This window comes from Lolium rigidum, chromosome 6, assembly GCF_022539505.1.
Source record: "Lolium rigidum isolate FL_2022 chromosome 6, APGP_CSIRO_Lrig_0.1, whole genome shotgun sequence".
In the NCBI taxonomy this organism is placed as follows: Eukaryota; Viridiplantae; Streptophyta; class Magnoliopsida; order Poales; family Poaceae; genus Lolium; species Lolium rigidum.
This window is the reverse complement of record NC_061513.1, coordinates 282,487,692-282,502,121: the sequence shown is the minus strand read 5'-3', so window position 1 is coordinate 282,502,121 and position 14,430 is coordinate 282,487,692. Positions and strand designations below refer to the sequence as shown.

The 14,430-nt window shown below is 47.1% G+C and overlaps 1 protein-coding gene and 1 pseudogene across 1 annotated transcript; one reads left to right on the top strand and one right to left on the bottom strand.

Annotated features, from left to right (window-relative positions):
- The first annotated feature begins 1,621 nt into the window (after positions 1-1,621).
- On the top strand, positions 1,622-2,733 carry LOC124659697 (E3 ubiquitin-protein ligase SINA-like 2). Its single transcript, XM_047197523.1, has 2 exons — positions 1,622-1,782; positions 1,872-2,733. Exons 1-2 carry the CDS (start codon positions 1,633-1,635, stop codon positions 2,589-2,591), a joined length of 870 nt encoding a protein of 289 aa, XP_047053479.1. The 5' UTR covers positions 1,622-1,632; the 3' UTR covers positions 2,592-2,733.
- An 8,937-nt stretch (positions 2,734-11,670) lies between these two features.
- Positions 11,671-13,511, bottom strand: LOC124664264 (annotated as a pseudogene).
- Positions 13,512-14,430: the final 919 nt, after the last annotated feature.

The following is a 14,430-nucleotide window of genomic DNA, read 5'->3' as shown; positions in this document are numbered from 1 at the left end:
TGGTTTAGCTTCGCCTTACAGGATCTTGTACGATGCTTCTACTGATTTGTATCGGGAGCAAAGGCCTAAGAAAATGGCGATCGGTTTGTCCTGCCTTGGCACGTGTAGAATCTAATATGCTAATATGCTAAATGTACGTATGCAACTCTGGTGATGATTTGTCTGCGATTCGGCACTGCCCTTCAGGTCCATTTATCCTCTGATTGTTGTAGGAATCCCCAAACCCGTCTGGAACAAACTGTACCTTAATTTCAGCAAATAAATGATGATCCTTTGGTTTACATGACACGTCCGTGGACGCACCCTCACTAGTTGGTACAAAAAAACGATGGGGACAGGCTGTTGTAGCATTGAGCTTATTTAGTGTTGCAAATTGATTAATTGAAATTACGAGTTTGTTACTGATTTTTCGTAAACCTAATGAATTAGAATGGGTTCAAATGGAAATTATGGTTGAAGATGTGTACCGTATTTGATGTCTTCTCTTCAGTGCACACTGACTCGTATTATATTTGTTGAAAGTGGTACTATATTAGGGAACGTTAGTATACCTTTTGCAAAACCAGGCACTCATAAATTTTATGCATCATGGATAAACTGCAATAGGAAAGGTATGCTATAGTCCATGAAGCAATGACATATCAAAGAACTTGCAATAGGTTCGCTTGGTATTTCTCTGTATAAGAACTTTTGTCGTACTACTAGGTGTGAACTGACTGTGAAAACAGCATCACGTACGAAAATAGTTAATTAGTTACCTTATGCAACTAATTCCTGTTGAAGAAAGATTTATGTGCATTTCTGTAGAGTGGGAATGCTATTTTGTTGTCATAAATGTTTCTTTATTCCTATCTAAATCCTGAATCCACCCAACTTGTAAGAAAATACTCTGAAGTTTTGTAAGAAAAAGTATAGCTGCTGTCATCTGAAGTTGGTCCAAACATGTTGATGAAATGTACAATCCACCTTGCATGATTTAAAAATCGTCAGAACATGTCTATGTCAGCATAGTTATATCTATCAGGTAATAGTTGCATGTGATGAATTTAGCTTTCAAATAGGAATGGCTGCTGAGCTCAGTTGCATAAAAGAAATGCTTATATGCTCCCATTTTCCCCACATTTTATGGGTATTGTTCTCACTTGAATTATATCATGGTTATTGTAGCATATACTCGGCCGCTTCGCTATAAATACTTCCCAACTCTTATGTTCATCATTTTATTTGTATTCTTTGAGCTAAAGTTATTAGCTTATTTACTGATTCATTTTTTCCCACTGGGTAATTCTGTGCTAATATTAAAATTAGTTAGTCCTACAAATTGAGGTTTCTAGGAAAGTTGGCTGGCATGTACATTAGCACATGCTACTTATACGACCCTGGTATGTAAATTGCATGCAAGCTCTGGGTTGTTAAAATTAAATTCATGTTTCCTCGATACAGTGATTGAACAAATAACAGCTTCGTGTATTCTTGAGGAAAAAAGAATAGATTCTTCGTTGATACTGCTTTGTTATGATTAATGGAAGTCGAAACAAAAGGGCTCCTATTGTAGTCACTAACTCACTATGTATACTTTTTTGCGGAGCAGAGGTACTAGAGTCTATAGCACGTAAGGGCGCTTTGGTGGCGATGGAGGTATCAGTCAACTCCGACAACAAGAGTAAAGGAGTTGGTTGCCAAGATGGAATGAACGGTGGTAAGATGCAGAATGTCACCATGGGCATGGAGGTATTTGACTGCTCCATCTGCTCCAACCCCCTCAGGCCTCCCATTTTCCAGGTACTAAGTAAACTAGTACACTTCCTTTTTGTTACTGTACATAACACTAGCTATCAGATCAACAATTTTTTTTGTATGATACGTTTCAGTGTTCTAAGGGGAATTCCATTTGCTCGCCTTGCTGCAACAAGCTCCCAGAAAGTGACCGCGCCGCTGCCCAGCGTAGCTACATCATGGATCGCGTCGTCAACAACATCTTTGTTCCCTGCAAGCACGGATGCACCAGGAAGATTACCTACTACAACAAGGACGTGCACGAGGCAGAGTGCCCGATCGGGCCGTGCGTCTGCCCAATCTCTGGATGCGGCTTCGTCGCGCCAACAGCAGCTCTCCTGTACCATCTCACCACCCTGCACAATCTGCCAAAAACACCGATTGAATTATTCAGGATGTCCATGTTCCCAGTCCAGCCGGGCTGTCAAGTTCTCTGCAGTGGATATGGTCGCCTCTTCCTTCTTGACATGGTGACGCTCGAGTCCTTTGGCCATGCAGTCTCCCTCACTTGTGTACGGCCAGTAACTCCACGGGCCACGGTCGATGTCGAAGTGCAGTTCTCAAGATTCGAAGGGCACATCCAAGTCTCAAGGTGTGAGATCAAACCTGACGGGGAACCAACGCAATGCTTGTGTGCCGTGCCCGGTAGAGGAACCGGTGTCATGGTCGGCATCAAGATATGTATGGTGTACTACGACAACGACGAGCTGAAGGAGGAGGACGAGGAGTCGGACGATGAATGGAATGAGTACGACTACAACTCTGACCAGGATGAGGCAGAGGATGATCGTGACGAGGACAGCGATGATGATTGATGTGTTGTCTCAACGGTGCGCATGCTTGCAGGATGTGTTGAAAAACTTTACGCAATCAACCCTCCGCATTTAGAATGTTGCATTTGTTAGTTTTATATATGCGTTTACTCTGGTTCCCCATGTCTCAGCTATCAGTACTGCCCCAAGGTGTCAATCTGTTTCTATATCTACTCCTTTGATGAGCGTATCTGGTACTTGCTGCTATGCATGCGTTTGTGAATTAGTATGTAGCGTTTCTGTATTATCTATTTTAGAATTCCTGTTGTGTCTAATATTGTAGTGAGTTGATTCTTCCAGCAAATGACGATGGAAGTACATTGCTGGAGTTAATTTTTCCAGCAAATGTTTTTTGAGCTTTATTTCAGCAAATGCTGATGACATGCGTTTAGAGATAAGGGCATCTCAAGCGGCGCGACGCATTTCGGTGTCCGCTAGCGTCCGTTTGCGTCGCGCGGCGGACGCGAGACAGGACCGTTTTTGTCCGCGCGTCCGTTTGCGCCTAGGGGTGGCTCCAGCGGCCCGACGCATTTCCGCGTTTGCATCAATTATGAAGTTTCCAAACAACAAAATAAAGAATTCAACGAAGTCATAGTTATTACATTCAAATTTTGAAAAGTTTACATGAAAATAAGATAGTATTCCTCTAGGCATGATCTTCATAGCCAGCCAATGTTCACTGATGCTCAATCAGTCTGTAGCTGTTTGCAGACGTTCTCGTTAGTGACTTCTACATTCATATGTAGATAGTCCTCCCAAGATAAAGCTCTAGGAAGTGGCGCAACCAGCTCACCTTGGAATTCTCAGTGGTTCTCATTGCGGCCATCAGGACGCTCGTTCTCAACGACCATGTTGTGCATGATCACGCAACATGTCATCACCTCATGCATGATCTTCAACGACCATGTTCTTGACGGGTGACGGACAATTGCCCACCGAGCTTGGAGCACACCAAATCCGCGCTCCACATTTTTCCTGCAAGCCTCTTGCATCTTGGCAAACCTCCTCGTCTTCTCGGAGTTTGGATTACAGTCTTCGCCAGTGAGGCCCAGTCAGAGTAGATGCCATCAGCAAGATAATATGGCTTGTCGTATTCATTTCCATTGATCTCGTAGCTCACCCGGGAAGCTTTGCCTTGCATGAGCCCGTTGAAAATTGGTGATCGGTGCAACACATTGATGTCATTGTTGGAACCGGCCATGCCAAAGAATGAATGCCAAATCCATAAATCTTGAGATATGAAAGCTTCAAGAATGACAGTCCGTCCCTCCTCATGCCCGTTGTACTGACCATGCCATCCAAATGGACACTTTTTCCACTCCCAGTGCATGCAATCTATGCTGTCAATCATTCCTGGGAACCCTCTAGACTCGTTGATAGACAGGAGCCGCATTGTATCCTCAACAGTTGGCTCCCTACGGTAATGCTGTCCGAACACAGCAATCACGGCTCGACAAAACCTGTACATGGCCTCAAGGCAGGTGCTCTCACCCATTCGAAGATACTCATCGAATATATCCACAGCCATTCCATATGAGAGCATACGAATAGCCGCGGAGCATTTTTGGTAGGAGGTGAAGCCTAGCGCACCTGTTGCATCGGGCCTGCATTGGAAGTAGGGGTCGTAGTTTCTGACGCCCCGTAGAATGACCAAGAACAGGTCCCTTGACATCCTGTACCGGCGCCGGAACACTTTTTCCGGGAACACCGGATTGGTGAGGTGGAAGTAGTCCTTGTGGAGGCGGGCCTGTCCTGCCACTCTGTTGCGCGGCAGGTTTTTGGAGCGCCCCTTCACAGAGCCCCGGTGCTCCAGCCCCGGGTTTGAGGTGAACTCGTGGATCATGGAGGCCGCAGTAGTTGTCAATGTCTGCATCGACTGATCAGACTCCTCGTCGGAAGAGGAGTCAACGACCTCCGCGCGGAACTTCTCCACCATATGCCAGATGTCCATCTGCGTGGGTACGAACTGTTGATCAATGGCCGCGCACAAATAGCGTCAAAATAAAGGGGAAGAAACCTACCGGCGCAATTGACCGAACAGGTCGTGGGCGGCGCGGAAGGGCAACGCAACCGGCAATGTTTGGCCCCAAAACAGCCGGCAGGTACACGCCGGAGCCAACCCCGAGTACGATCATGCTCTCCCGCGGGGCGACAAGGAGCCAACGGCGAGTACTGCGGCGCTGCGGCGGGACGGCAGCGGGTGGGGTTGGGGTGGTGGCGTCGCACTAGGGCAGCAAAGAAGGGGAAAAAGAAGTAAATCGAAGCGGTCGATTTCGCTGTCCCTGACTTGCGAGATCGGGTAAGAAATGGAGGACGCTCGGCGCGTCCGCGCAGCGTCCGCGGAGACGCAAACATGGCGCATATTTGGGCCAGGTTTGCGTCTTCGCGGACGGCACGGTCACTTTGCGTCGCCCCGCTGGAGCAGGGCCCAGACACGCATTTCCAGTTACGGCGGACGAAAACGGTCGCTCAGCGTCCGTTTGCATCGCGCCGCTGGAGATGCCCTAAGCAGAGCTAAAGCATTGTAATCATTGCTGAAAATAAATAAGTTACCGGTTGCCCTCGAAATGATAACTAGCTGCGATCGGCACAAATTTCTACAATTTTTTAGAAACAAAGTAATGGTGACTGGATTATATATTTTTAATCACAAATTGTAACAAGTGTTCTTGTAGAGAAAAGAGCAACCAGGATATTTTAGAAGGTTTTTTCTTGGTAACCTTTTCTATAAGTTTTTTTAGGGGAACTTTTGTATAAGGTGGTCAGTCACAACAGAGTTTGGGCTTGCATTGGTTCGACCGAGCTCGCTTCCGTTCCCCGAATGATATATAATCATCTATTAACTACCATGTCAATGAATACATGAATATCAAGAAGCACAGGATGACCCAAAAGAAGGTTTCCATCCAAAAATGGTCTCCTCCTCCAAGTGAGTTTCTCAAAATAAATACAGATGGTGCCTTTCATGAATCATCAAATTCAGGTGGTTGGGGTTTTACTGTAAGAGATGATCGTGGTGTGCTTATTTCTGCAGGTGCGGGAAACCTGGAACATCTATCTAACGCCCTCCATGCAGAAGCATTAGCACTGCTATATACACTAAACATATCTGCTCAGATGGGATGCACGCGAGTTATCTTCGAGACGGACTCCAGGATACTGAAGCAAGCCATTTCAAGCGATGAGTATAAACTGGCACCATTTGGGGCTCTGTTCCAGGATATAAAATTACAGCTGAAAGTTGCCTTTACTGATGTAAAACTTAATGTATGTTCAAGGTCATGTAACAATGCAGCACACACACTAGCTGCACATGGAGCCTCCATGGGGAATGGTATTTATGATACTTGGCTAGGCCATTTCCCCGACTTTGTAGCGAACGCTGTAGCTGACGATTTAGTCAGCATGTCTGTGTAATAGAATAAAAATTGTGTCTTTCAAAAACAAAACAAAAAAACAAGTTCTGCTTTACTCATGCAGCCATAATTGGAAGTACTATGTGTAGTATCCACCGGAGATGACTAGGTTGTATGCGTTGAACTTCAACTTGGTATTTTCTATTATACTACTGTGTTGTACTGTTAGTGCTTTGTGATGCTCTATCTGTTGAAAAATATATAGAGCATGATCGACGGACTCAATCGTGCATGTTAGTTTTATTCATTTAGTGCCTGATATTTCATCTTTGCTCGCCTTTGCCATAGAAGCCGCATGCCCTTCCACACCCAGATCTTCAACGACATGGTGCGAGTTGAATTTTCCATTCTCTTTTTCAGTTCATATATGATTGTGTCTCGTGGAGATAAGCAATGCACTAAGACCTAGTTCTGTACTGATATTATCTGGAAAGTAAGGTATTTGCGGTTTCTCAACCTTTTACTTATAGTAGTGTTTTATTTTAGGTTACACTGAGATATGATCATGATGACAACGTAATCTCGGCATTCCAGACACAGTGAACCATCACTCTTGATAGATAAGATTTGAGCTTAATAGATGTAGTGAAAACCAGCTATAACAAACTTAAAAACGGAGAGTAAATTGCTCTATGTCAACTTGTGGAAAAATAAGATGCAAAATACTAACCTCGGAAGGCTAACGAAGAGTGTCCCCAATCATTCTACTCGACCATCGAAAGATGAGAATCAAGATCGGACGCGACAATGTATTTTGCTGAAGTGAGGTTTCCTGCTGAATTGGTGTGTTATGATCATCTCTAAATCTTCATAGAGAGAATCCAAACATCAGAATTACGTGTGAAGAAGCAGATTTCACATATGCTCCCTCCACCGAAAAAACACATTATAAACCAGTATGAACCCTACTTATCGCCTTTTTAGCATTAGTATGAGCAATTTTGGGTCTTTAGATTTCTAAAACTGGAGGGAAATTATTTATGAGTAAGACATAAGATACAAAAACTGATAATCACCATTTCATCTTGCATTGGTTAGCGAAACAAGACTTTGTGTGTAAGGAATCATCTCGATGAAGAACAAGTTTTCACCCTTGTTAAACTCAACGATGTGCATCCCGAAACCCTGATACCTTAGATCTTCCAAGCTAGCCACATCGTCCAGCTTGTTGTTCCGGAAATTGTATTGTATGATCGTATAATCATGTTTCTTCAAAAGGAGTCCATACGGCGAGATAGCCATGGTGAAGCACGGCTCCACGTTAAGGATGTATCTTCGATGCCACTGCGGGTTCACGCCATCCTTGGTCATCCAGATCGTCAGCACCCCATGTGAAGATTCATGATGAGCCAGGCACAATTCACCATCTAGCTCGCTTAAGTTGAAGTTTTGTAGGTCAAGCCCAGGACAGGGTGGGTGCACGGTGAAGCTGAACGTTTCTGCCCATAGGCAGAAGCGAAGCAGCCGGTCCCTCTCGCGGAGGAGCCAGAAGAGAGAACCCTTGAAAAAAGTCGCGTTTCTCCGATTGTGAACGGGGCACGGTGGAAAGACATCCCTCCACCTTGGAGTTGTGCTGCCATCGATCGTGAAGACCTCCATTCCCGTGATGTAGTCCCCCAGGCCATCGTCCGAGGAGTGTTGTCGGAAGCACTGAACTACCTTGTACATGTTGGTGGAGGGGTCATGGCCGAAACCGACACTTCCGCGGCAGAAGGAAGAAGGTTTGTGCCCGCGCCCAATGCTCTCGGGCAATGTGAGAAGCTCCCTCCTGGCCGGATTGAGGACATAGAGCTTGTTGTCCGTGGGGAGCAGCACGAGGCCATGGTAGTGCGCCAACCTGTACACCGACCTCAACCTACCTCTGAAGTCCTTTGCGTACACGAGATTGGCATTGGCGCTGCCGGCTTCACCACCACCGTCGTGGCGCCACTCGTAGAACCGGATGTTGTTTGAGAATGTGTTTGGCCAGAGATCTTCGCTTGCACCATCTAACAAATATGGGGTGATGAGGAAGGACGGCCGGCACTTATGGTTGGATGTGGAGCGCTGGAGGTGCGTAGCGATGAAGGATTGGCTGGAGATGGTGACGCGCCAGGCCTTGCATACGGTCTTAAATCGGAGAAGCGATTTCACCGGGAGACGAATCAAGATCTCTAGCACAAGATCGTCTGGAATCTCAGGGAGGGTTGGCCTCTTGTTCCATCGCCTGAATGTCGTACTGTTTTCGCTGGTGATGTTGCGCTTGCGCGGTGCCCTATTTGTGGCTGCCAGATCCATAGTGATAGTAGTATAGGGGGCGAGGGTTAGATGAGGTAGAAGGAGCACTTGCCGTGAAGAAGTAAGCCCCTCTACACGCAGATCCAGGACTGGATTCGGAAACGGTGGCCAGATGGAATTAGTCTGGTTTACTTGTTTCGTAGGTAATCATCGAACCCAACGTTCGACCGATTGACCCGAGTATTTCGCAGCTCGCTGGTGCTGCTCTCCTCCTCACAGTCCGTCGCGTTGGTGCATGCAGCAATGGGGAGCACGCGTGGCGTTGGACCGCGGGACGTGCAAACACGGGACTCGATTCTCTCGCCTGAGGCGCCGCGCGCGGGACGTCAAAGAAAAGTCCGGGCAGGTGGTGCCGCGGGCGTGCGGCTCCGGCGTAAAAAAAGGAAAAAGAAAGAGGCCCCTACAGTCGCTGGCTTGGTTGCGGGATTAGATGCATGGACTCCACAAGTCAAGTCCGTACCCTGCGCGCAGAACTAATCCTCCATCGCGGTCAACCTGTGGCTAGCTGGAGCTAATTAAAAGGTTCGTTTTTTTTATTTGTCACTTGGATCGAATCCAAAAATCACGGATCGACTAGGTACACCAACTAGTACCGATCGATGAAAATGAAAAAAGACATGCAGCTCTGGCCACATACGCACAAGGTCCTCCATCGCGTTCTCCTTAATTAATTAGCTACAAATAAAAGGAATCCAAACAAGAGAAGAAATACATACCTCGTGCAGTCGTGCTGGTACAAGCTGGACGATCGGAAACATCTAACAGCACGCCACGCCGCTGCCCACGTACGCGCGCGCGCGCTAGATCCATAACAACGCCAGCCCACGGCTCCCCTTCTTTCCCATCTCTCGATTCTTTTTCTTCAAACAAATAATGCAGCATTACACTGAGATGTGCAGCATTAGAAGAAAACCATCAAATTAAGGAGTGTCCATAAGATTACCTTGTGGATCAATCTTTGCGGCCGGCTAGCCAGACGGCGGCGACCAGATCGACAAAGAAAAAGGACGGAGAGTCGGCACTCTCCTCTCCTCTCCTCTCCTCGACGAGTAAAGAGTCAAAGTCTAAGTCGTCACACACGACGCACGCGTTAGACAACATCCCATCTTGTATTTATAGAGTTGGGTGGAAATTTTCGTTCAAATCTGGGCGCCACTTTTTGCCGCAACTTTTTTCTGGTTTCAATTTTGGTGAGAGAATGGACGTAGGAGATGAGGAGTATTTCTGAAGAGGATGGACGGCCGTGAGGGAGAGTGTCACGGATTGGTCATGCATGGGGCGTCAAACAAGGTAAAAGGGCCTGCTAAGGCATGTAGTCCTCTGATTTGGTTGCATGCCGTGAGTGCCTATATATGCTAGTCAATCTATATTATTAAAAGCCTATAAACATGCATGGACAAGGGGCCCTCAATTTGCATGCATGGAATCTAATTGTTGCAACTTTTTAGGTATTTGCTAGCTATTATTAGGTATGGGTTTGTTTTCTTCAACGCTAAATCTGCTTTCTTCCTTCCTTCACCAATCTCCCAAAATAAGGTGAAAAGAGAAGATGTACGGCAGATGGAGGAATGTGCGGATTACCAATATGGTTGGTCAAACAAAACTACCCCCAAAATGAGGCATGCATGATTGCTGATTGTTCACTATGAATGTGGTACGTCGGATGGGTCACCCTACTAATTGCTTCCACTAATCTCACGACTTTCCCTCCTAATCCCCCCTATTGGATGCATCGAGGATTCATCCAATCCGTTATATCGATATGCTCAGCGTTAAAAGGGAAGCATTCGTATCGGCGCAACTTAGGATAGTGCCTTTTTCTCTCACGTTAATGACTTGCTAATACATTGGCGAGTTAGAATGATTTTCCCTAAATCACGCTTGTAAATTAGAGCATTAAACCCTGACAATTCTAAATCACACGTGACGCATGTGTAAGACGCACCCCTCCTTGTATTTATAGAGTGGGACGACACGGCAAAGTTTTCGTTTAAATCTGGGCGCCACCTTTTGCCGCATGTTTTTTTTTTTGTTTCAATTTTGATGGGAGGGACGTAGGAGATGGGGAGTATTTTGGGAGAGAATGGAAGGGTCATGCATGCGGCGTCAAACAAGGCAAAACGGCATCCAAAGTACTGAGCATGTAATCCTCCATACTTAATAATTTGGTTACATGCCCAAGTGCCTACGCGAGTTAATTTCACTTAACACATATAACCAATTATTGTAACTTTTTAGGTTGACATGCTAAGGATTCATTTGGCCCATCAAGTCTCTCGGATCAAATCAAATCTTTATTTTCCTAACTCTTATTGCGCATGGATTTATTTCTTCAACGCTAAATCTGGTTCCTTCCTTCGACTAATCTCCAAATATGAGGTGGAAGGAGGAGATATTACACTACTAGGAAAAAGCATATAGGTGGAGGTGGAGGCAAGTGGTGCCGGCGCACCACCTTGGACGTGCACCGGTGGAAGGAGTTGCCGACGCACCACATTTCCGCCGCGCCGGCGATGCAGGCGTACTGCCGGCGCACCACACGATTTGACGCGCCGGGGACAAGTTTGGGCATGGGCTCGCACGATTCGGGCCAGGCCCATGAATTATTGCCGAAGGAATGTGCGGTTTGCTGACACCCCCCCAAAATGAGGCATGCATGATTATCGATTGCTCACTAGGCGTGTGTTATGTCCGATGGGTCACCATACTGACTGCTTCCACTAATCTCGTGATTTTCCTCATAGCAGGGTTCAATCCAATCCTTATTTCAATCCGCGAAGCATTTCTATCAGCGGCGGCGCAATATAAGCTAGTCTTCTCTCACTAATAGCCTAGTATTAGAATGAATTTTTCCTATATCACGCTAGTAAAGCGGAGCATCCAACTCTGCCAAGGTATACATTCCGGATTTGTAGGATATGACTTCAACCAACTCTGCCAAGGTATACATTCCGGATTTGTAGGATATGATTTCAACCCGTGAATCACCCCGTGATTGTTCCAGCATTTTACAAGCATCTTTTTTTTAGAAAGATTTATGTAACATTCACAAGGATGTTTTCTTTACAGCGAAAAATCCAAACACAAGCTCAACTAATAGCAAGATCTTTCGGTTGGGCAATACCGGTGCGGTGCAGCCGGCCACCGGCGGTAGCGACCACCAAGGCCACCGGCAAGTCCTCGGCCGTGGCCAAACCGCCCATTGCGCCGGTGTTGACCGGCCCGCGGTCACGGAAGCCGCAGCGATGCAAGCCCACTCACAATCTATTTGTAGCTCGGCTACAAAACGCCGCATCCATGCGGCTTAAAATCTCGTATCTTCGCTAGTCTAGCATGTTTTATTTTTCTCCCCTTCCTCAATTTTTTACTACGAGTATATGATATTTCACTCAGATTTTCTGCCAAATTCGTAGTAAGTGAAAAAGATAGTGCTCTTTTTTAGTTTGGCCCGCCCAACTATTGCTTTGAAGCTCCGCCACTGCCAACGTGACGCGGTCAAGTGGATTCGTTCCGATGGAAAGCAGAGCACTTCCCAACTCCAACTGATCAATGCGGATCCTGAGCGCGACCATGTCGCCCGACAGCAGCTCCTGGGGCACCGCCAAGAACATGCCCTGGTCAGGCGCCGGCGCGCCGCCGGTCAGCGCGCTGCTGCTCACCGTCGAGGCCATGAGAACTCGCCTGTCCTTGTCGTCGCCGGGGCGCTCCACGGAGAGCTTGCACCAGAACTTGGTCGCCGCGGCGCCGCCGTCCGCCCTGACGTGCACCAGCGACACGGCTGTGGCCGCCGCGCCGAGCGCGCCCAGGCAGACGAGGAAGACGCTCCGGTCCTCCTGCCCGACGATGACGTGCCAGCGCTGCGATAGCGGCAGGCTGAGGCTCCACGAGCGGCCGTAGCGGACGGCGATGACGGGGCGGGAGTGGCCGGCGGCGAGCCCTGGAACGCGCAGCCGGGCTCCGGGCAGGAGTAGGGCGCGCACGGGCACGTGCGCTGGTGCTCCGCCGCGCGCGCCGTGGAAGACGACGTAGCGCTCGCTCGCAGCCGAACTCCCCGTAGGGGCAGAGGATCTTGGCGGCGCGCGCTGACCACGGCGTCCAGCTCGCCGCAGTGGGTGTCGGCGCGGCTGCAGGTCTCGCCGTGGCCGCCGCGGCAGTAGCTGCACAGGATGTGTGTGCCCGGCCGCCTCGCACTGCGACAAAAATCTCAGCTTTCATGGCTCCGTAGCAAAACGTGTTCTTGCAGATAGATTTGCAATCTTGGCAAACAAATCCTCATCTTTGCACCTACTGGTGGCCGATTGAGACGAAAGCTAACCTTGAAAATTGAATTGGTTCCCTGGATGGCCGGACGCGCTCATCTCATCTCCTGCTGACGTAGTCTGCGTGCGTGCACGAATGGAGACGGACGGGCTGAGATCAGCTTCACCAAGGACTCCGTTCGCTGCCTGCCTGCTGGCTCACGTGCGTGCGTACGTGCCAACCTACACGTCAAATTCATCAATCCATCCATTTTCTTAACCTCTCCTATATACTTACTGTATGTACCAAAATAATTCTCACGATTTCATTTTTCCACCTCCTTCTCCATTTACATGGCTAAGCAAGTTCAATAACAATTCGAAAATGCTTCACACACCATGATTCCTGTCCGATCCGTCTACGACGGCTCCTTTCATCTGCTGCTAATTATTTCTCTCCCAAGTGCAACTCCAGCTCCGACCCAAACTGCCAAGCCTCGTCTCCCAAATATATACTAATCGAGGCCTTTCCTAACTAAATCCTTTTTGATTTAGCTTGTTTTGTTTCTGCAAATGTCTTCACCGTTAAGACATCTTAAGAGGTTAGACCAATTTTACTTATCAAATGTCTCCGTTTTGATCTGTTTAGATCGGATCACAGACACACAGAAAATCAGCTCAAAACGCCTCCTTATCCGTTTGGGTCATGGAGTCAAACCAAACGGCAGACATTTTTTTCCCACCATCATTAAAACCAATGCAATATGTCTCATGAATAACTTCCCGTCGGCTTCCTGCACGGCCGCCTTGTGGCCACTCGATTCCCCAAGCGTGCCATTTTCCCGTGCCCAGGTGGACGGGGGACCCGTGAGTGCAACATGCCACTACGGTGATGGTGCATGCTGAGGAGGCGGTGGCGAGGACTAGACTCGCTATAACACTGACATGGAGGTGGCATTGGTAGCGAAGAGAGCACGCTGGGACGCCGCCATGGCGGTAGTATGTAATAAAATTTCAACCTACCCCACTTTTCTTTTTCTCTCGCCAACCTACAAGTAAAGTGAAGCTACACATCTATTTTTTTTTTCTATCTCTCTTGAGCGGCCACTTCCAGCTCTGACCGGCGCAATGCAACCATACAATATATAAAACGGATGCAAACCTCACGAATTCATTTTTCCACCTCCTTCTCCATTTACATGGATCGGCAAGTTCAATCACAGTTTTGACATGACCCGTACAGATTTTCTCGACATTTCAGATCAAACAGCAAATAATACCAGATACCAAAACCTGTCAAGAGCATCTACCACATATAGAGCTCAACTTTCCAGACGCACAGCTTTAGCTCACCACATGCAACTCATCAACAAAAAATCCAAAAAAGTGCAAAAGGAATGAACCATTATAATTAATTACAACAAGCTGTGGCCGTTCCAATCTTCAGACTACTCAAACACTACAATTCGTTGGTTCTTAGAAAATCATTTGTGTCCAGTAGCCTATGAGGAGAGGCTTGGGAGTCCACCAGATGGTAGTTTTGCTTTGCAAAATTAGTCTCTAACTCAGAGCCTTATTGTCCAGATCATCGTAATTCACATTGCTTTACAATATCCAGACGAACTCATGAGACAAAATTCGCTTTGTTCACTTAATTAGCATGTGAAAGTAGAACCATATCGCGTAGATACCAACCATAATCGAAGTTCTAAACCTACCTCACTGGAAATCTGTAGTTCTGCAGTATCGTGTAATATTAACATGTACTCCACCTAACTACAAAAATAAACACTAAAAATAGTCTACCAGAGTACTCAAAACCATTAATATTGATAACTTGAAATTACCTTTGATCAAGACTTAAGTGCCATCACCTCTAGTATTCCAGCGGAGGTACCTAAAAATCAACAA

Coding starts and splice junctions, on each gene's coding strand:
- LOC124659697 (XM_047197523.1), top strand. CDS start 1,633: ATGGAGGTATCAGTCAACTCCGACAACAAGAGTAAAGGAGTTGGTTGC. Junction 1,783..1,871: donor TCAGGCCTCCCATTTTCCAG/GTACTAAGTAAA, acceptor GATACGTTTCAG/TGTTCTAAGGGGAATTCCAT.